The sequence below is a fragment of the Mesocricetus auratus genome, unplaced genomic scaffold (assembly GCF_017639785.1).
Source record: "Mesocricetus auratus isolate SY011 unplaced genomic scaffold, BCM_Maur_2.0 Super-Scaffold_100022, whole genome shotgun sequence".
Taxonomy (NCBI): domain Eukaryota; kingdom Metazoa; phylum Chordata; class Mammalia; order Rodentia; family Cricetidae; genus Mesocricetus; species Mesocricetus auratus.
The window spans coordinates 21647448-21670473 of record NW_024429203.1 but is presented as its reverse complement, the minus strand read 5'-3'; the positions used below and the strand labels follow the sequence as shown (position 1 = coordinate 21670473).

Genomic DNA, 23026 nt, shown 5'->3' with positions numbered 1-23026 from the left:
TATAGGGACTTCATGAATTACCTGTTATTTCTCCAGGTAGAAAACTGTTCATCGTTACTACATAATCATTTCTTTCATTCTTTTTTTTTTCCTCCTCCTTTACTCTGTGGTTGTTCTGCAGGTCTTGTTCAACGCTGTGTGATCATCCAGAAAGATGACAATGGATTTGGGCTGACAGTCAGTGGAGACAATCCAGTCTTCGTACAGTCTGTCAAAGAAGGCAAGGCATTTTAAAAAATAGTTTTGTTTCGGGGCATTGCCTTTAATCTTTGCATTCAGAAGGCAGAGGCAGGGGGATCTCTGTGATATCTCAGACAGCCTGGTATATACATAGTGAGTTCTAGGCTAGCTGGGGCTGCATAGTGAGGCCCTATCTCAAAAACAAAAACCAGCCTGTCAATTTGAAGCAAACAGAGTAAGCATAACAAAACTTATATGATGTCTCTTGCCCAGAATAGACTAATACAGACTGCAGGATGTGGACCTTTGTGTCATGTTTGTCAAATTGGGCTATAGAATTAATCGCCCCAGGTGACTTTATAGAAAGAAAGCAGTTCTTCCATAGCTATAGAAACCACATAATTTCTTGGTCTTGATATTTTATATGTCATCACTTAACTGACATTTCTACAACTCGATTTCTTTGTAGCATAAAAGTGATGTTTTAGTAGAGATAGATTGAAGAGATATGGATGTTTGTCCCAAATCATGGTCATATCTTTTGCTATTATAATACAGTGGAATCTTTTGTTTTGGGTGCTGTAATTTCAGGCAGATAATATTATTTTAAAGGTAATAACATTTTATAGATCATACTGAGCCTTCAAGTAAAAAAATTCATAAAACAAGTCTCTCACTTCAGTGAGTGATTTGAACCAAAGGATTTGAACCCAAATCTGCCGTACTTTACGGCCCATATTTTAACTGTTGTTATATTGTAGCATGAATAATAAAAACCCGGAGACAGATATTGGAATTAAAGCTGAAAATCAGAGAGACAAAGCAGCCAGCCCCACTAGCTCTTACCTCTACCTCCGACCAAAGGGGCCATCCTGTCTGTAGATTGCATCTCCAGACTCTAGTGTTTCTCCAGCTGCACTGCTCGTTTTTATTATTTGTGCTATATTACTTCTCTTTCAAAAAGACTTGTCAGTGAATTGTATGTAAAGCAATTCATTTCTTACGCAGATGGAGCAGCCATGCGGGCTGGAGTACAAACAGGTGATCGAATCATCAAGGTAAAGCCAAGTGTACTGTGGAACTCATGATATGATTGTATAACCTACATTGTCTACATTCCTTTTTCCGCCTAGATATTTTTAAATAAAAAACCAGCTCTCTGCCTTTTATACAAACTTATTTCCTTTGTTTTAAAGTTAACATCACTTTTTAGTGAAAGACATAAGAAAAGACTTATATAAATGGAGTCATATTTGTTCTTGAGTAGGAAAATAGCTCACCTTGTAAAACTCATTTCTGTCCAAGTTAATTTGTTAGCAAGAAATACTCATACAAATAGGATTGTACTGGTGTGTTGTTTCTAGCAAAAATATTCATACAAATAGGATTGAACTGGTGTGTTGTTTCTTACAAATTTGTTGTTACAGATGAGCTTTTTAAAGAGGGCTGGCATAGAGTCCTAGCACACTCCAAGCCTGGGTTTGATATCCAGTACCAGAATAAGAACAAACAAAAAGTGAAAAAGCAAGAGATGAATAGCTGAAGAAAAAGTGTCATGTTTGAGAGGAAATGGTATATATTAGTAAAACTGTGACACTAATACAGACTTCTATTAGAAGACATTAGAGGTTAGAAACAGGCCTTGAGTGTTCATTTTTTGAGATGGGGTTTCATGCAACCCAGGCTGGGCATAAACTTCTGATTTTCCTGCATCCTAAGTATTGGGATTATAGGTGCTCATCACCATTCGTAGTCTAGACGGTCTTGTGGAATGAGCCCTGGGCTTCATGCCTACTAGCCAAGCACTTGACCACCAGAACTTTATTCTCAGCCCAAGCCCTGTGAACTGTGATTAGAAGAGGAATGGATTCTCAGTAATTTGTATATAACAGCTAGGTAATTTGATTACCAAAAGGTAATTACATAGGGAAAGAAAATATTCTTAAAAGTACTTGACTGTATTAAGAGCATGATACCCTTTGTTGTAAAGAGCACTTGTGTGTGTGCATGGTATATGCATGTAGGTCCCCATGTTGCAGGCATATGTATATGCACATGTGTGAAGACCAGAGGAGTCAGAGTCTCTCACTGAACTTGCTCTCCATTGTGCCCCCATCCCCTCTGCTAGGCTTGCATTGATAAAGTCCAGCAATCCTTCTGTTTCTATCTCCTGTCCTTCTCCCCAAACTCTACCTGCTGGTGGGAATACAGGTCTAGGAAGCCACACCAGGCTTTTTACATGGATGCGTTGATTCAAATTTGTACAGCAAGCACTCTTACCCACTGGGCTGTCTTCCCAGCCTAAGAGCACCTTTTAACTACAAAAAAAAAAAAAAAAAAAAAAAAGAACTTGCTTGGTGTGGGCACATCTGTAATCCAAACACTGGGAAAGCAGAGGCAAGAGGATCATCTACAGATTTGAGACCAGCCCGATCTACCTACCCGATTCTAGGACTACGAGCACTGTCTTAAAAAACAAAAAAATTAAATGAATAAGTTACTAAGATAATAATTCTGATAGAAAATTAATAGTTTTATTAGACAGTTTCCCAGAGTAATTGAAGTAAGTAGCTTTTTTATGAGAATATGGTCAAATGTCATTGGTAATGGTAAAGTATAAAGTAGAATATTAAATGAAAAATGTATTTCATTGTCATTGTTTGATTATTGATGATTCACACTTGGCATAACATGGTTACATAGAATGGCTTCTTTCATGGGTTTCAGCATCAGTTAGGTAAAGTCTGTTTGGTAGAAATTAGTAAATATATATTAAAATTTTTAAGTGTACAACTTTTGATCAGCCACTTCGTTTTTTTGGGGGGGCATATATCTAAGGAAATACATGTACAAATGTGCCACATGAAATTTTTTTTTATACGCTGAAAATTTGTCAACAACCCACAAGCCAAGTGTGCATGAACCGAGGACAAAGAGACCCATTGCTTTAAGAAAGACTAGATTACAGCAGCATGGTAACTCACACTGCAATCCCAGCACTTGGGATGAGGCAGGAGGATAGAGATTTCATGGCCATCTGTATAGTAAGACCTCTCAAAGAATAACAATCAGAAAGACTAGATTAATTAGGTTCACAGTATGGGTGTTGAGAGATGACAGTATGATAGAAGAAAAACAGAGGGTCTGTGCCCAAGTTTGCATGCTAAAAGGTTATCTCAAATATTAAGTGTTGCAGTTAGTATCAACATCTGTGTGAGACACGATAAACATACTGTTGTATTTTTCCTTGTGTGTGTATTGTATATTTGTGTGTTTGTGTACATGTGTCCATGTGTAGGTGGCAGCCAGAAGACAACTTCCAGTGCTGTTACTCAGGTGCTGTTAGCCTGGTTTTTGAGACAGGCTCATTCATTTGTCTGGAGCTTGCCTCTTAGACTGGGCTGTCCCATCTGCCTCCCCAGCACTAGGACTCTTAAATGGCTGACACCATGCCTAGCATTTTTATGTGGGTTCTGGGGACCAAACTCAAGTTTTCATGCTTAATTGGCACAGTAAGCACTTTATTGACTGAGCTTATTTCTACAACTCCCTACACTGATGTATTTGAACTTTAAATTGGTAGTACTTACATGAGAGAAAAAAATTAAAATTAATTTTAAATCCATATTTATTTTTTTACCTTAATTTGTTTCATTTAATGGAGACCTTGGGTAACATCTTTTATACCTAATTTGTCTGAAATTAAGTTTCTTTATAAAGATTACATCATATTTGGAAAAATAAATGTAAATTGAGTGTTATTACATAATCACTATTTTCCATTTTTTTATTATAATTTTGAAAAAAAAAACCTTTCAAACTGTTAATGGTTAAAAGCAGAGGCAGTTTTTGTTTGTTGATGGAGTCTTGTATAGCATAGGCTGGCCTGATATTGTTGATCTTCTACCTCCACCTCCCCAGTGCTAGGATTGCAGTCGTGCACCACCAATGCCCAGTTGATACAGTGTTGGAATAGGACCCAGAGCATCATGCGTGTTAAGCAAACACTCTGCCAACTGAGCTACATTGCTAGTCATAAAGACATCTTTTTGATTTGGAGTAGTTCAAATCTGTGAAGGATTTGTTGTTGTTGTTTGCTTTTTTTTAACTTTTTTTTTAAATTGTGAATGGATGTTTTGCCTCCCTGTATGCTGTGCACCACACGTGTGCCTGATGCCCATGGAGATCAGAAGAGGGCATTGGGTGCCCTGGAACTGGAGTTAGAGATAGTTGTGGGCCACTATGTGGGTGCTGGGAATCGAATCTGGGTCCTCTGGAAGAGCAATGTAGTTCTCTTTACTTCTGAGCCATCTCTCTCTAGCCCCAATGTGAAGCATCTGTAAATATGTTTTCAAGTATATGTTGTATTTATAATGTTGACTAAGTTGCAGTTTCCTTTAAATTGCCTTCCTAGCTATCCTAAAATGCATGCAGCCAGGTGGCCACAGGTTGAACGGACCACCACCTTTAAATGTAGGTCTTGTTTTGTTTCAAGTTCATTTTGCTGCTGAATATATAGTGGTACAGATGAATGTGAACCAAATGTTTATTATAATTACTACATTATAATTCCTAAAGTCACTATATAGCTACTGTTTTAGGATCTGTCTGACCATACTTTCTTCATCTTCTCACAGGTGAATGGGACTCTGGTGACTCATTCAAACCATCTGGAGGTGGTGAAACTTATCAGATGTAGGTGAATGTTATTTCTTTTTAATTGTTTTCTCAAACCCTTAAAAGGGTCATCAAGCATTTTTCTGAAACTGGCCAAACAGCAAGTATGTTAGGCTTTGTGAACTACACAGTTACTACTACAGCTTGTTATTGTAGCATAAAAGCATATGTGGACCATAAAGAAATGAACGAGTATGCCAAGGTTCTAAGACGACTTCATTTGACAAAACAGTCTGTGAACTAAATTTAGCCCCCTGACTTATATTTTCCACTCCTCTCCCATGTACACACTTTGGAAGGTCTAAGGTAAAAACTTAACAATTGCTTTTTGTTAACTCCCTGCCTCAGTACATGTATTTGAGAGGCATACAAGAGTCATCTGACAGCAGAGAGGTTGAGAATCAGATAGATGTCCTGAAGAACTTTAAAAATCATGTAGTGCAGTTGCTTTACCTCTGCTTGGTAAATGCTTGTGTAATTCAAGAATATCTCTTGGAAAAGTGCAAAGTTATGGATTTATAACCTTCAGATCTGCCTTGGCCCACTTCCATTTAGCAACTGGCAGTGCTCTTGTAAGAAAAGTGGGTGATACTTCTAAGCTGATAGTGAGGCAGGCCAAACTCCAGCACTTGGGCCTCAGTTTCTCTGTATTTACAGTTTCAAGAGAGGATTCAGTGGTTTTTGTGAGTTTTGCTTATAAATGAATGTTATGGAGTGGGTGTTTGAATTATTGGGATTTAGTGGTCTGGGCTATCTACCACACACTTGTGAAGCCCCAGCTTTGCTTTCCCATTTACTCTGCAGAAGAAATTGTCTTTCTAATGGCTTCATTCTGTGTATCAATGACAGCATGACTATTGCACCAGCAGAGAAAGAAGACACAAGAGTCTCACCATCTGAACAATCCCTGTTGTTTTGGTTTTTGCTGTTGTTATTCTGATCTGGCTTTGGGTGTTGGGTATTTGTCATGTTTTTAAAGTAAAATAAGGGGCTGGAGAGATGGCTCAGTGATTAACAGCACTGACTACTCTTCTAGAGGACCCGAGTTCAATTCCCAGCATCCACATGGCAGCTCACAGCTGTCTGTATCTCTAGTTCCAGTAGACCTGGCATCCTCACACAGACATATATGCAGGCAAAAAAATCAGTGCACATAAAATAAAAATAAATAAATTATAAGAAAATAAAGTATAATAAAAGTCCAAAGAGAAAGCTGAAAATAAACAGCAAAGGAATGTAAGGTTATGTTAGATCATTTCATGGTAAGTACACTCTAAAAAAAAGAGAACCAGAATCACTTAATTTTCTTACTGAGTAGACAAACATTTTTGGAATAAATTCAGTGAACTGGGTTATACTGTCTAGGTTAGGTTTGACTCGTGCTTGCTGGATAGCCTAGACTGGCATTGAACTTGAGTCTTACTGCCTCAGCTTCTTCAGAGATGGAATTACATGTGTATATCATGTCCAGCTTAGTCAGCCAACTGAGTTCTTTTTAAAAACAAAACAAACAAACAAATAAAAAAAACTTGGGTTCTTTTAAGGCCTTTTTTGGGAAATGGGGATAGGAGCTGGGGTTTGGACAGAGTTTTATGTAGCCCAGGCTGGCTTTGAACCCACTATAAAATCAAGGCTGGCCTTGAAATGCTGATACTACTGTCTTTAACTTCCTAGTGCTGATATTATTAGCATAAACGCCATACCTGGATTATACGGTGCCAGGGTTGGAACCCAAGGCATCATGCATGCTAGGCAAGCACGCTGCAAACTTAACTATATCACCAGTTCTAATGATGGTCTCTTTTGAAGATCATGTTTTGGCTCTTTGCCTCCTTATCACTTAAGTAACCCCTTTTTAATGCCCATTCCAAACATTATCAAAGTGATTGAACCAGCTAAAGAAGGCTAGAAAGAACTAGAGCATGGCACACATATTGGTTAATAAGATGGAATGAATGGCTTTTTTCACAAAGAGAGTATGAGACTGAAAAACTTGCAAGGTATACTTGCTGGGCATTGTGGTACACAATAGTGATATCAGCACATGGGAGACTGAGGCAGGAGCATCACAAGTTCAAAGGTTACCTTGCTGCAAAATGAGTTCAAGGTCAGCCTTGGCAATTCAGTGAGTCTGTCTTGAGATAAAAAAGTATTTTAAAGTAGTGTAGATTTAACTGAGTGGTAAGTCGCTTGACTAACAGGAATTCCGTTGCTACAATCCCCACTACCCCAGTTAAAGAAAAAAATAATGAAAAAAGTTTCTCAAAACTGTTGTTTTTCCTTTTCTTCTTTTTCTCCTACCTCCCCACCTCAAGCTGGTTCCTATGTAGCTCTCACTGTTCAGGGACGCCCACCTGGGTCGCCCCAGATTCCACTTGCTGATTCTGAAGTAGAGCCATCAGTCATTGGACATATGTCTCCCATTATGACATCCCCTCATTCCCCTGGAGCAACTGGGAATATGGAGAGAATCACTAGTCCTGTGCTCATGGGGGTAAGAATGGAACATCTTCTCGGTAGATACTCAGTTATAGAAAGATGCCTCTGCTGTATAGGAAGAATTTTGATACATTAAACTGATTAACAAACTTCTATTCAGGAATCTAAGAAATACCTGTTTATCATAGAAGTTCCATACTTCTTTTAAATAGTTGTCGTGGCAGATTTAGTTGAACAACTATTAGACACCTGCCATATACAAAACAATGTACCATTCCCAAAATATGCTTATATTTTTAAATTATATTCAGAGTCTTTAGTCATCTCACAGTGTATGCTTTATGAAGATAGGAGTTTGTTTTGCTTACTATTGTGTCCCTAATGCCTGAAATACTGCTTGAGTTATTGGAGGTGCTTAATAAGCCTTTACTGACTGAGATTAAGACTCTAAGTAACCAAAAGAGATAGAATGTGGACATAAGGGGGAAATACTAAGTTGTGTGAGGAAAAAGCACATCCAGTTGTGATGGAGAAGGTTTTCATAAAATAGTTGTGTTTGAATTTAACTTTTGTAATGGCTAACATTGGTGGCCATGGAGAGGAAATGGAAGAGACAGGATAAAATGTAGCTGGAGAGCCAGGAAAGTACCAGTGCTGTCAGAAAAACAAGACTTTTGTTTAGCTAAGGAAGTGCATGGTGGGAGATGGCTTACCAAAAGGAGATCATCTGTGTATTCACAGTTGCTGAGCAAGTTTACAAGTTACTGAGTAAGCAGTGAGAATCCATTCAACACTGCTGTGAACGGGAGAGTGGTATGATTATAGCAGGATTATAGGGAGACATAGGAATTTGTAAAACAAGGAGTGATGAGTTGGGAGTTGTCTCAGATTTCAGGCAGGCTAGACTGGAAATTAGAACCAAGCCTGGGATTGATAGTAATGCTGCAATTGAGAGAAGTAGCAATAATAGATTTGTACTTCTGTAATTCCAGTTCTCCAACCGATACCCACATTTAATGTTTTCTTGAACATAGTCTAGTAAAGGCAAACCTGTTTCTGTAACTTTCTTAATGGAATGAGCCATCTTCATTGATAACTGCCAGGAGTAAGAATATCCTAAAGGACACTGAGGGTTGGATCTGACATAGAACAGTCCCTCTTGATCTTCGATCTTAGCCTTATTTCCCCTATATTGTGTTCTTATCCTTTTCTAGGAGGAAAACAATGTGGTCCATAACCAGAAAGTAGAGATTCTGAGGAAAATGTTACAGAAAGAACAGGAACGGCTGCAGGTATGGAGTTCGCTTGGCTGCAGTTAGCCAGGGAAACTGAGTGCAGGTGACACTGCCCATCCTTATCAAGAGAATGGTACTGGTGCCACCAGCTGTTGTGCTAGCAGTGGGCTTCTTCTCTAGTTTTCATGACTTACATAATTAATTCCTAAAATATCTTTATAACTTTCAGTTATTACAGGAAGATTACAACCGAACGGCTACCCAAAGATTGTTCAAGGAGATCCAGGAGGCCAAGAAGCACATCCCGCAGCTGCAAGAGCAGCTGTCCAAAGCCACAGGCTCTGCTCAGGTAGTGGCATACTGATAGCTCTGCCTACTGTTTGTGGGAAAAGTTTTTTTTCCTGGGAATGTGTCAGAGAATTTTGTAGTTTCCTTTTAAAGTAATTTTTCTAGCATAGGGTAACAGGATGTTCTGTGTAGGATGTTTCAGACATAATGCTTAACAAAAGTAAATGTGGGCTTCTGATTGTTTGCTTGCCTTTGTTCCATTATAATTTTAAGAAAGAGTTGAATACTTTGCTTTGATGTGACAAGCCAAAAATGTTGTTGAAAATAGTTGCATTTCTGTGGTTCACATTGTCACAATGACAACTGATATGTTTTTAAGTAGGGATATGAGATTTTTACACAGTCAAGGGCATTGTGGGATATACATGGGCAAGCATTCTTTAGTGTCCTGAAGTAGATCCTATTGTTCTCTTCTATTTTACAAATATACTTAAGATTTCTAGAGTGATTGCACTGTTTATTTTGAGTCTTGTGGCTCAAAAGTGATAGAACTAGAGTTCAAGGCTAGGCATGGTGTACATGTTTGTAACCACAGCACATTGGGTGTGAGGCAGAGGGAAGAGGATTGTATATTGGGGGCCAGCCTGGGCTACCAAATGAGAAACTGACTCTAGGGAAAGAAAGAAAGAAAGACAGAAAGAAAGAAAGAAAGAAAGAAAGAAAGAAAGAAAGAAAGAAAGACAGAACAAAGCAAAACTGAAATCCAGACTCATTATGAGGATCCCCAAGCTTTAACATTTATTTGTTTGTTTGCTCATTTATTCATTCACTTATTTATTTACTTGTTCTTTTGAGACAGTGTTTCTTTGTGTAACCTTGGCCATCTTAGAAGTAGGTCTGTAGACTGGGCTGGTCTCGAATTCACAGAAATCTTCTTGCCTCTGACTCCCAAGTTCTGGGATTAAAGGCCTGTGGTACCACCACTCTGCAGTATTTATTTATTTTTTATAGGCAGGATGTCATTTTTATAATGCTTCACGCCTTATCCTTTCAAATACTGGGATTATTGGTGTGCCCTCACCATAACTAGCCTTGTTTATAGTCCTTGTTTTTCTTTACAGATGCAAGGTCTTACTGTATTGTCCTGGCTAGCCTCACACTTGGCTATGTAGCCTAGGCTGGCCTGGAACTTTAAGCAATCCTCCTGCTTTAGTCTTCTGAGTGCTGCAATCACAGGGATGTCCCACTATACCTAATTTCATATTTATGGTTTTAATAGCTCTAATTTTATTATTTTAAAGTAGGTTTTAGTAGAACTTGCTGAATTCTTTGAGATAATTTATCTTTGTTAATTTTAAAGTAAAATATCATGTTGTGGTTGGAAGAACTAGGGCTTAAACTGGTTAAATGACATAGTTAAAGTGACATGGTATGTCAGGTCTCCTGGTTTGGTGTATTTTTCATTATATATCTGTAGGTGGAGTTTTTCTGTGTTTCAGCAGCTGCTTCCCAAATAACTGACACAGAGCCTTAATATTAATTATAAATGCTTGACTGATAGTTGAGGTTAGTTTCTACCTAACTCTTGCGTTTCAGTTAACCCATATTTCTTATCTATGCTTTGCCACATGGCTCATGGCTTGTCACCTCATTTTCTACACTTCCTCATCGGCTGACTGGTGTCTCCTCTGACTCCACCCTTCTTCCCATCATTCTTCTAGCTTGGTTGTCCCACCTATAATTCCTGCCTGACTACTGGCCAGTCAGCTTTTTATTAAAACAATCCAAGTGACAAATCCTCACAGTGTGTAAAAGGATTATTCCACTGCAGGTTTCTTTTCATTTTGATTATTATGCCTTAGTAATGGTATTTATATGTGTGTTTGTTTGTGCATGCATACATGTGTGTGCATGTGCTCATACATACATACTTGGTAGTACTGGGATTGAACCTCATGAATACTAGTCAACCTATGCCACTGAGCTATATTAGGAACCCTTTGTGTTTTTATTATTGAACTGATATGAACAGTAAATTTCAGTAATTTACCTTTATAGCATGTGTTCAAATATTGGACATTTAATGAAACTCAAAAGCAATAGTAGGCATTTAAATATAAACAGTGTAATAGTCTTTACTAATGGGTAGATAATCTAAATGATGTAAGTTAATGCTCTTATGTATATGTTTATGGTGCTATTTGCTGTTGGGACTTTTATTCTGTGTTAAAATACTGCTTTCCCTATCTTTGTGGTTGTTCATTTTAGGTTTCTAGAACTCACAATTACTTGTTTTTTACTTTAAGTATTTTTACCTTAAGTATTTTTGGTCACATCAGTAGCCAGCCCTTAGCTGCATCCATGTAGAAAGGTATTGCCACTGTTTACTTATGCTGTCAGTAGTCACCATTCTTTTCTGTGACTGTGTCTGTGTGTGATTCTTTAATCTGTTTTAGGATGGCACTGTAATTGTGCCCTCCAGCAGGCTGTTGGGTGACTCCCTAACAGTCAGCGAGGCAGAAACAGATCCTGGAGATAGCCTGTGCAGGATGGATGGGAGCAGTGGAGAGGCTTCTCGGCCCAGTAGTGACAATGCAGATGTAAGCATTCATCTTCTAAATCTGTATCTTCTTTTATTTTCCCCACAGTTCCTTTCTCAAGTTATGTGCATTCAAAATGTTATCTTTTATAGTAAAGGTTTTTATATAGCAATTTGATAAGCAGAAGTTCTGAACACTGCTATATGTGAACTTGTAATTCCAGAGGTCACTTTTTCCCTCAGGCATTCATTGCCAAGTGTTTCTTGTAGGGGTGGAATTTCCCAGAAGGCTTCTTGTTTGTGGATTGAGAAGCTAATGCCCATGATTTTTTGCTCAAATGAGAGGCCAACTGTTGGTGTCTTTAAGAGCATGTTAATATTCCAATTGTGGTCAGAATGACTCAGACTTGAATCATGAGGCACTTTGCCATTACAAAGAGAGGCAGCCTTTATCCTATTAGACTCCAGCTCCAGCCTAGGTTTACTGACAGCTCTGTCCTGATTCACACAGAGACTACCAGATGAATATGGGTATTTGTTTATAAAAACATGGTAGATTGAATATGATGTAGAGCCATAGTTTCATAATTATTAAAAGTTAAACCAGGCCAAGTATAGTAGCACATAAACTTTAATCCTAGCACTTGGCAGCCACAGGCAGGAGGATCTCTGTGAGTTCGAGGCTAGCATGGTATAAATGGAGAATTTCAGGCCATCCAGGGCTTCATAGTGAGAGTCTAAAACAAAACAAAAAAGAAAGAAAAGAAAAGGAAAGAAAGAAAGAAAAAAGTAAAAGGCTCTCAGCATTGCTTATTCAAATTATTTTATATATAGTCTGTGGTGATAGGCATAGAAATAGAGCAACATCTCTTCTAAGGATGAGGAGGTCATAGTCCAAGGTAGTGTTCAGCATCTGTGGGCTATGGAATTAAGTTAGTGAGTTGTGACTGTTTCTAAGATATGCACAGGCATTAGGGTCCATTGTGTGTAGAGGAAGTGTATATAACTCATGACTTGTGTGCATAGGAGTGCTGGAGAGCAGTGTTTTTGCATTGTTAAGGTGAGAGGGAACTGAGACCATGGGGTCTACTATTACCTTTGAGGCTTGGCTCACTGATTCCATTTCTCAATCAAGGAAAATTTGAAAACTTCTCTCTCTCTCTCTCTCTCTCTCTCTCTCTCTCTCTCTCTCTCTCTCTCTCTCTCTCTCTCTCTCTCTGGAAAGATGGTGATGGCAGGATTTTGATTATTCAAGAAAAACTATAGCTAATATTTATCAAGTATTATAACACAATGCTGATAAATTTATGTTAGTTAATCTGAAAACATCTTTATGAAATATTGCTGCTGTTATTTTACAAAAGAAAAATCTGAGGCCAAAGGGAGGTTGTTCAGTAAGTGATTTGCCTCCACCTAACTCCACAGGACTGATCCTCAAAAATATACACAAAGGCACTGACACATGAATTTTTTAAAAGTGAAGGTTTAAAGCCACATAGATCGTCAGGCTCGTGAGGGAACAGCTGGAGATGAATTGAGGCGGGTGTGAGCGCGTTCCCTGCTTGTCTTAGCAGCATTGCTTAGGGCCATCTCCCCTCTGGCTTGTGATGCAGTACTATTCTCTGCCCCCTGTATTATTATCTGCTGTTACATTTCCAGAGTGTGGGCATTCAGAACAAGTGATATGGATGAGAAGTTGGAGTTTTATTTTGTATTTAAGGAAATGTTACAGTCACAGTCTGTGCTTTTCAGATACAGCTTTATAAATTGAAGTTAATTGATGAGTGTAGACAGATACAGCTTTATAAAATGAAGTTAATTGATGAATGTAGAGCTAGGTATCACAACAAATTAATTCTGACATGTAATTGGTAAGAATTAGAATAAATAGTGTCCTAGTTAGGATTACTACTATTGCTGTATTGAAACATTGTGACCAAGTTGGGGAGGAAAGAGTTTATTAGGCTTACACTTTCAAGTCACTGTTCATCATTGAAGGAAGTCAGGACAGGAACTCAAACAGGGTAGGAACCCTGAGGCAGGAACTGATGCAGAGAACATGGAAGGAGTGGAGTGTTGTTTACTGACTTGCCCATGGCTTGCTCAACCTTCTTTCTTATAGAACTAAGAACTACTAGCTTAGGGAAGGCACCACTCACAATGGCCTGGGCCCTCCCCTATCAATCACTAGTTAAGAAAATGCCCTATAGACTTGCCTGCAGTCTTATGGAGGCATTTTCTCAATCAAGGTTCCTTTCTCTCAGCTTGAGTCAAGTTGACATAAAACTATCCAGGACAAATAGTAAAATGATTAAGTAAATTATTAGGCTTTCTCTTGTTTATATTGGCAAGGAACACCATCAGAAAGTCACTGTAGAAAACAAATTGGGATAAAGAGACAGGGGTATCTGTAAAAAAAAAAAAAAGAGACTGACTTAATAAGAATTTAAAAGATGTGTGTTGAATGGGTTAAGGTTACAATTTAGTGAATGCCTACTCGTGCCAGAGCTTATACTAATGATTTGAGATACTCTTTTTATTCTCAAAGTATCTTAGTGTTGCCATGAAATAAACTAGGACCAAATAAATAAATATTGTGAAAACCCTGAGAAATAATGTAGTTCAGAGTTATCTACTGAACACATAGCAAACTTGTTTAATTTCCCACAAATTTGTTTAATTTAAACTGACACGTTTGAGGCTAAAAGCAGTTTATGAATTTCCATATTCCTTTGAACTGTACTGCAGTAGTTTGGAGGGATCAGTCTCTTAAGTTAGCATTTTTGGTTTTTAAAATTTGTTCTCTCTGTGAGTGTCTGTCTGGTGGGAACACATTCATGTGTGCATGTGTGTGTGCAAAAAAGCCAGAAATCAGGTCTGCCTTCTATTGGCATCCATCTTATTTTTTAAGACAACTCTTTTACTGAACCTGTCTCTTACCAGCCGGTGAGCTTCTGTTTGTCTTGCCTCCTAGGACCAGGGTTACAGTAATCTCTGCTCAGCTTTTTTGTGGCTACTAGGCTGGGCTTTGGAGATTCTTACCCATGTTTTTATAGTTATGGAGCAAGCACTTAACTCATTCTCACAGAGCCACCTCCCCAGCCCTTTTCTCAGTTTTATAAAATCCCACTGTTGCTCAGTTTGGTGCAGTTTCCTCAGAACTGACCCACACATCATCTACAACTCAGAGTATCTGTTCCTGTTTTTGTTTTTAAGATTTATTCATTATATATATATAGTGCTTTCTGCCTGCAGGTATGCATGCACGCCAGAAGAGGGCACCAGAGCATTAAACATGGTCATGGACCACCATGTGGTTGTGAGAAATTGAATTCAGGACCTCTGGAAGAGCAGCAGTGCTCTTAATCTTTGAGCTATCTCTCCAGCCCCCTGTTTTCATTTTTTAAAATTTATTTTTAAAATTTCTTTATAAAGGCTACTCTAACTGTATAGAAGTTCACTGAGATGGATAGACTCTGGTTCTGGCTGAACTTGCTATATGATTTTCTTACCTGCAAGTTTTATTTCCATAATAAAATTTTAGTAAATATGAAAAAATTATCTGATACATTTAAAAATAGAGAGCATAATGAGCCCTATCACAACCTAATAATCCAGTTTCAGCTCAAACTTGTTGCCTGATTCCAATTCTTTTCAGTCTTTAAGACTGTTTCATTAATGAGGCTTTAAGAGGTGCGATGCTCTAAAATAGAACTTTAGTATTATCAAACCTTATAAGTTGATTTTTTCCTAACATATAGTTTGATTGATGTCATTGTCTTATAAGGATCTTTTTGTATTTTATTTGATTTGTTTTGTGATGCTGGGGATCAAACCCAGGACTGTTATGCTAGAGCCCCTCATTAATATGTCCTTAATCCTGTTTTTTTAAATTTGAGTCAAGAGCCAGGCAAGATCTTTATAGCCTTTGGATGGTACCTAATTTATCACCTCCCCTCTTCTCCTCTCTCCCTTCATTTCCCCTCTCTTCCCTTCCCCTCTTTTTCTTGATATATTTTGTTTGAAAAAAAAAATCAGGTCATATGTCCACTTAAAACAGTCCGCTTTCTGACTTTTTTAAAAAAAACTTGTTCCCTTATCTTTGTTTTCTGGAAACTTCTAGTTAGGTCTAGAGTCTCCATCAAATTAGGGTTTGATAGTTCTATGAAGAATAATTCATGGGTAGTACTTGGTACCTCTCATCCTGTCACACCAGTGCTAATGCTTGATTTTATTTTCATTGTAAAGTTCCCTATAAGTCTGTTGTATAATTTTTTTACATCCCTCTCAGGGTCAAAATGCATAGATTCTTTATTTAATTAGGGGCTTTCAAAAGCATACCTTGTCCCTTTTCTATATTTAGTTGCTGGAAAGACTTCCCTTTATTACCTATTAGTTCACCCTAAAATGTAGCTTTCATAGAAAATGCAACACTGTAATACTTTTCCTGTGGACATTGTTTCTATTCACCCCATACAGAGAGAAGGCAGTGACAAACCAGATATCAGTCCACAGGAGAGCTGCTTGGTGAATCAGTTTACTGAGTCTGCCTACAGGACATTGGGTGACTCAGGCAGTTGCATCACCAAAAAATCCTACCCCTGCTTGGTTGATGACTCAAGAAACCTACATTATGACAGTCTTCTGCACCACTTGCAGCAGAGACACCACATGCCTGTGTCCCAGAAATTTGTTTTTTTGCTGACACTATCCTCACACAAAGCTCTCCAGAGTGCTGTAAATTTCTTCTTAGTTTCTTGAGCATCCTTAATCACCTTGCTTCCTTCAGGAGGGATATTCCTTTTTGAAAAAAAAAAAAAAGACTACATTGAATGCAGGATAAATACTTCTTTTTGATTTTTTTTTCCCCAGAGAGTCTATATTTTTAAGAAATTCCAAAGTCGACCAGGGAGGGTTGTGTAACTGTGGTTGTAATAGTTTTGAACTCGTAAGTGCTAATGTGAACCAGCAATTCTAATGTGAATGATCTAATTTTGGTCACTGGGAGAGAGGTAGAGATAGTTGGATAAGGCAGAGACTAAGAAAGATGATAAAGTTAGAGTTTTATTTGAAATAATAGGTGAACAAGGTAGGTTCTCCAAAGCTGAATGTTAGATGACACAGTTTCATTGATTCTATATTATTTTCAGAATTAAATGGAAAAGCTGTGAGAATAAGCGACTAACTAGAGGTAGAAATAGGAGTAATGGCCACATAGATTATGAAGGATACTTAGTTTTAAATACACATAAGAAACAAAACTTTCTCCCCTTACTCATTTTCATTTGTTACTTACTGAAATGAATTGGTACATGTGTGTATGTGTTCTCTTTTCATTAGAGTCCCAAGAGTAGTCTGAAAGAAAGAATTTATCTAGAGGAAACCCCAGAGAAAAGTGAAGGGATCCAGGACACTGTGAGTATGACATCTATGCCGTGTGGCTGTTTTTGCCTTTTTGTTTTTCAATTTGCATGTTTGGGGAGTGAATACATTGTGAGCCCATGCTGGCAAGTGCATCACAGCTGAGCTGTGCTAGGAAGATCTTGTGTGCTGTTTTGGGAGAGAGGGTGTGGGACCAAACAAAACCCAAATAAAACAAGCTTATTAGAATTTATGCGATTTAAATAAATAGAAAAGTAGTTCATAGCATTGTTAGTGTGTTATTATGGCACATGTCATAAATTTACTAGTAACTATTTTTAAAATATAAAAAGCAAGTATAATGAGCTGGGCAGTGGTGGCGCATGCCTTTAATCCCAGCACTCAGGAGGCAGAGCTAGTTCCAGGACAGCCTCCAAAGCGACAGAAAAACCCTGTCTGGGAACACAAAATCAAAACAAAACAAAAAAACCCATAAGTATATTCATATTGTTTTGCAACTATCACTTAATGTTTTCATGAGTATTTTTTTTTCTTTCTCAACCAAAATTTGGTGCCTATTAAATGTTCAATCCATGTGTCCCCTGTCCCCAGCCCCTGGCAGTCACCATACGTTTTATTTTTATGAGTGGACTACTTGATCTCTTTACATGAACAGAATCACCTAGTACTTTTTCTTTTGTGATTGGCTTATATCAAGTAGTGTAATGCCTTCAAATTTTTCCTTGTTGTAGCACATGCCAGAATTTTCTTCTCTTTTAAGACTGAATAATACTCTTCTCCGTGCATGTATTAAACAGAATGTAATATATAGACATAAACAATTTAAGCCTCTCCCATGTATGTGCTCATTCATGCACCACTGTGATACTTCCAGTCCTTTTGGGTATCTACTTAGAGGTGCAATTGCTGGGTTTTCAAACTCTTCAATAAGATTAAAAATAATCACTCATTTTTATTGTGTATGTGCATGATGTGGAGTCAGTTCTGTCTTTCTACTCACATTTTCAGATGTGTGGCAAGTGCATTTACTCGCTGATTTCTCAGTGGCCCAGGATTTTACATATTCTCAACTGGATGCTTTAGCATTATGATTTTATTTGATATTTTAAATGTTTAGGTGGTTTTTGCCTGCATTGCATTTCTGTGCATATGTGTGCAGTGCCTGCAATGGCCAGAAGAGGACGTCAGATCTCCCTGGGCCTGGTGGTTGCAAACCACCATGTAGGTGCAAAGCCTGAAGCCAGGTCCTTTGTAAGAGCAGAAAGTGCTCATTAAGTGTTGAGCTATTGTTCCAGCCCCATGATTTTACTTTTTAATAAATGTACTTGAAATTTTATTGTAAAAGACATAACAGAATTTTGTGGTATTATTGGCAACATCTTTTAAATAATCAAGAGACATCAATCAAGTTACAAAGTGAAAATTTGACTATTGTTGAAAATAAATACCTATTGTTTCACTTAGTTTTAAAATATTAAAATTTGAGGTTAGAGGAAATAAAAGCAATTTTTAAAATACAGAGATAGAATAGGGTTGGGTTATATAGCCCATTGTCAGACCCTTGCCCGGCATGGTCAAGGCCCTGTGTTTTATTCCTGCCAACACAAGAAAGAAGAAACATGTAACCCAGTTTCATTACAAGGCGTAAGTATGTGTGAATTAATGAGTGAAGTATTAAAAATGTTAGACTCCTGAAACCAAAGGTGTGTAGTGAGCAAAGATGGTTTACTAGTGCTCGGGAAATGTTGACCCCCACCCTACCCCTTTTCCTGTTCCAAGAGAGAGCAGCCAGTGCTCTTGTGGACATTTGACTTTGAACACTTGAGAACAGATACTTTGAAAATAAAGCACTTAAAAGGAGATGATAAAAAGGAACTCCATTGATGAAGTGAGTCATGCATTTGTTTGTTTTACACAATGCCTTACTTACAGATGTTGGCCATGGTAACCGGTGAGCCTCTTCTTTCCAGTACTTGATCATCAGATTGCTTTTCTGTTGCTTTTCTCTGATGTTACAGGACGCACAATCGCTTGTCGGCAGTCCCTCCACCCGTGGAGCACCCCATATTATTGGAGCAGAGGATGATGATTTTGGTACTGAACATGAGCAGGTAATGGCACATGTTCGAAAATGCTAAATTATCATCTTTCTAAGATGTCTGATTCGATAAATATTCTTTGGAATTTGAAATAAAACTTGTTAAGGATGTAAAACTAAATCTTCAAAGCACCTTGAGTTAGTTGCTTATTTTAACTTTGAACAGTAGAAATTAACTCTGCAGACTGCAGAGATGGTGTCATTTTAGGAGTACTTGAATGTTTCATTTTATTTTGGGGGTGGGATGTTACTGAATATGATACCTAAAATAAACTTCACAAATTCCAGTTATTCATTGATTGAAGGAATATGATTAGCCTAATTCTTGTCTTTTTACCCTGTGGTCTTGCTAAATTCAATGGCTATTTTTAGGAAGTTTTATATTAGGAAGATTTTTACGCAGTGTCTCATGTAGCCCAGGTTGGCCCAAAATGCTCAGTGTAGCTGAGGATGACTTTGAACCCCTCATCTTCCATCTCCCAATGCTGGGATTACTGGTGTGTTCCACCAATCCCACACTCTAGTAGTTTTTCTAGAAGTGTTTGGAGCCCCTAAGAGGCAAGAGAACCACGAGCTTGAAGCTAATCTGTGTTGTCTACATTATGAAATCCTGTCTCAGTTTATTTTCAAAAACAAAAACAACAAAAAATATTTTCATACTTCTTATATAACATTCACATTGTTGCTTAGAGACATGACTTTGTTTCCTTCTATCTCTGTTCTTGCTTTATTGTGCTGACTGGACTTTCACAGAAGGCTAGTCATTTTGGCAGCATCCTTGTCATACAAAGCCCTCTTAGGCAGAAAGCGCTCAGTCCTTCATGCTTAAGCATGTGACTGACAGGTATTTTTGTAAATGTTCCTGATTAGACTAAAGAATATTCCAAGCTTAATGAGAGTTTTCTTCTTTCTTTTCTTCTTTTAATCCTGACTGAATGTTGAATTTTGTTGAACGATTTAGGATGTTTCATTTTCTTAATGTTTTTTCTGATAAGACAAATTGCATTGATTAATATTAGAGTATTGAACTGGCCTTGCATTCCTAGAAGGACCCCAACCAGTCATGACATACTGTCACTTTTGAGTTTTACTTAGGGTTTATTTGGTATTGTGTATGCATGTGGGAATGTGCACCGACATGTGTACAGATGACATAGCATACATGTGTAGGGCTTGGTTCTCTCCTCACACTGTTTTGAGGCAGTCTCTCTTACTGTTTCTGCCACTGTGCTGCCTATGCAGTTCTGGCCAATTCTCCACATATGGCTGTAGGAGTGCTAGAATTACAGATGTGTGCCACCAACATCTGGAAGGTTTTAATTTTCGGTTTACTTATTTTCATCTTATTGTGTATGAGTGTTTGGCTTGCATATGTGTTTGTGTGCTTTGTGTGTTCCTAGTTCCTGAAGAGGCCAGAAGAAGGTTCCAGAACCCTTGGAACTGGAGTTCATAGATTGTTGTGAATCACCATGTGCATGTTGGGAACCAAACCCAGGTCTTCTGCAAGAGCAGCCATTGCTCTTAACTGCTTAGTCATCTCTCTAGCTCTCATTTAGTCTGAAGTTTTATTTGAAATAAACAAACAAAAAAATGAGTACTAAGCACTTCTATTAAGTCTAGCACTTGGGGAACAGAGGCAAATTTGTTAGCTAGGGTGGCATTGTGAGTTTAGGCCAGCTAGAGTACATAGAAAGACCAAACCCAGAACAAGACAGGTTTAAAAAAACAGAGAAAAATGAAAAGGGAGAAACAGAGAGAGAACAGGAAGGGGCCCATGATGAAATAGACTCTTCAAAGGTACTCTGCAATGACTTTTGTCCTCACCTAGGCCACTTCCCAGCTGCACCTCCAGGTGGGAACCCAGCCCTCACCATGAGACCCTGGAAGGGGCATTCCAGGCTGGAAGTATAACTGGGGGTCCCAGGGAGACTCTGGTGGCGGTGTGCATAATTGATTTAGTTATCAGTTACTTACGATGATCATTTCTTCCTCTAGATCAATGGGCAGTGCAGCTGTTTCCAGAGCATTGAACTGCTGAAATCACGCCCTGCTCACTTGGCTGTTTTCTTACACCATGTAGTTTCACAGTTTGACCCTGCAACATTGGTAATATACTTTATAGTTCACCTAACTCAGTTTCCGCACAGGGATTCCTGTGCTGGAGAACTTTGCATCTGTAAAATGAGTAGACAGACTTGTTTTCTAAACATATAAGGATAGGTATGCAGTATACTTCAAATGTTGTTAATTAATTCAGTTATTACCCTTTGTGATTTTTTTCACTGTCTTTTCTATTTCTTTCCCCATGACAGCTCTGTTATCTCTATTCAGACCTGTATAAGCAGACCAACTCCAAGGAGACCCGGCGCGTCTTCCTTGAGTTTCATCAGTTCTTTTTGGACCGATCTGCAGTAAGTTGTCAAGTTACTAGGATCTTTCCTTCAGTGCATTCATTGCCTTAGTGACCCTGATTTCCTGTCTCCTAACCATGCTGTTGAAGTTTATCATGCTTTTGGATATCCACATTATATCCACATTATGTTTGGCTGGCTTAAAAGTAATTTCTAAATTAATTGGGCATATACATTCTTAAAATTAATTTTAGAGAGTATATGTATATATATATACATATATGTATATTTGGAAATGTATATGTTCATGATTAGAATGGAGAATAAAAAGGCTAATATAAATGATAGACGTATAATTAGGACCCAAAGGATAATGCTTGGATTGTTGAATTCTGAGTGCCCTTGAACATTAGAGACACAAATTTAACTAAAAGTGGTGGAGAAGGTCACACACCGAAATCAATGGTAGCAGTGCTTTTTTTTTTTTTTTTTTTTTTTTTTTACCAATACCAATGCTGGGGAAGTGGCTCAGTGGGCTTTCTATAAAGACATGAAGACCCAAGTTGATCCCTAGCATCCATATGCAAAGGCAGAGACAGGAGGATCCTGGGGACTTGCTGGCCAGGGGTCTAGCCAGACCATTGAACTCCAGGTTTGGTGAGAGATTCTGTCATTCTGTGAATGATTGACTTCTAGTCACATGCATTTGCATGCACAGTGTACACACACACACACACACACACACACACACACACAGCTAGTACGGTTTTTAAGCTGAATTTTATCATTAGCATTACTAAGCAAGGGTAAATAACCTTTAGTACTTCCTTGAATGGTCCTGTTGCTTACCCTTAACCCTTCACCTTTTTTTGTTTGGTTGATCTTTAAAAAAAAAAAAACCAAAATGTTTCCTTTGTGTATATGTGTGCACACACATCTGCATGTATATGTGGAGGCCAGAGGTCAACATCAGCTGTCTTTCTCTATTGCTTTGTACCTTAGCTTTAGCACAATTAAGTTTATTTATTGGTATGGGGTGTGTGTGGGCACACTTGTGCTAACATGTTAGCGTAGAGGTCAGAGGGCAACCTGCAGGAGTCAATTCTTCTACTGCGGGTCCCAGGGATTGAATTCAGGTTTCAGGCTTGGTGGCAAGTACCTTACCTGTTTAGCCATGTCCCTGGCCCTCTACCTTATTTTTTTGAGACCAGGTTTCTCACTGAATCTCAGCTCACTAAGACCAGTACACTCTAGGGGTCCTCCTGTGTCTGCCTCCTCATTGCTAGATTATAGTCATATAACCACCATGCCCTGTTTTTTTTTTTGTATAATTTGTTTTTATTTCATTTGCATTGGTATTTGCCTGCATGTATGTCTGTGTGAGGGGTCAGATCTTGGAGTTAGACAGGTGTGAGCTGCATGTGGGTGCTGGGAATTGAACCTAGTTCTTCTGGAAGAACAGCCACTGTTCTTAACTAATGAGCCATTTCTCCAGCCCAATGCCCTGCTTTTATGTGGGTGCTGAAGACCTGAATTTAGGGCCTCTGGTCCTCATGCCTACATAGCAAGCACTCATCTGTAGGTGCCATCTCTCCAGTCATCCCTTACCCTCCTTTATTTTTGCACAGGGTTTTTGGCCAGCCATGAATTCAGTATGTCACTGAAGATGATCTTAAACTTACTCTCTTGACTCTTCCCTAGTTGCATGGATTAAGGCATGTGCTACCATGTCTGGTGTTATGAGGTTCTGGGATGACACCTGTGGCTTCAAGAGTGCTAGGCTAACGATCTGTCATGTTCCAGCTTTTTTTTCTCTCACATTTGCTATTCTCTTAGA

General features: G+C 38.4%; 1 protein-coding gene across 3 annotated transcripts in view; it reads left to right on the top strand.

Moving 5' to 3' along the window:
• Nucleotides 1-23026, top strand: part of Arhgef12 (Rho guanine nucleotide exchange factor 12) — a 132839-nt gene that overhangs the window by 74244 nt on the left and 35569 nt on the right. For all 3 annotated transcript variants that reach the window (XM_013112910.3, XM_013112909.3, XM_040729856.1), the window contains 11 exons: nucleotides 122-220; nucleotides 1189-1238; nucleotides 4818-4875; nucleotides 7173-7351; nucleotides 8511-8588; nucleotides 8761-8880; nucleotides 11276-11419; nucleotides 16699-16773; nucleotides 18759-18851; nucleotides 20834-20944; nucleotides 21151-21249. In XM_013112910.3, the coding sequence (XP_012968364.1) occupies nucleotides 122-220; nucleotides 1189-1238; nucleotides 4818-4875; nucleotides 7173-7351; nucleotides 8511-8588; nucleotides 8761-8880; nucleotides 11276-11419; nucleotides 16699-16773; nucleotides 18759-18851; nucleotides 20834-20944; nucleotides 21151-21249 (1106 nt within the window). The remainder of the gene's footprint in view (nucleotides 1-121; nucleotides 221-1188; nucleotides 1239-4817; nucleotides 4876-7172; nucleotides 7352-8510; nucleotides 8589-8760; nucleotides 8881-11275; nucleotides 11420-16698; nucleotides 16774-18758; nucleotides 18852-20833; nucleotides 20945-21150; nucleotides 21250-23026) is intronic.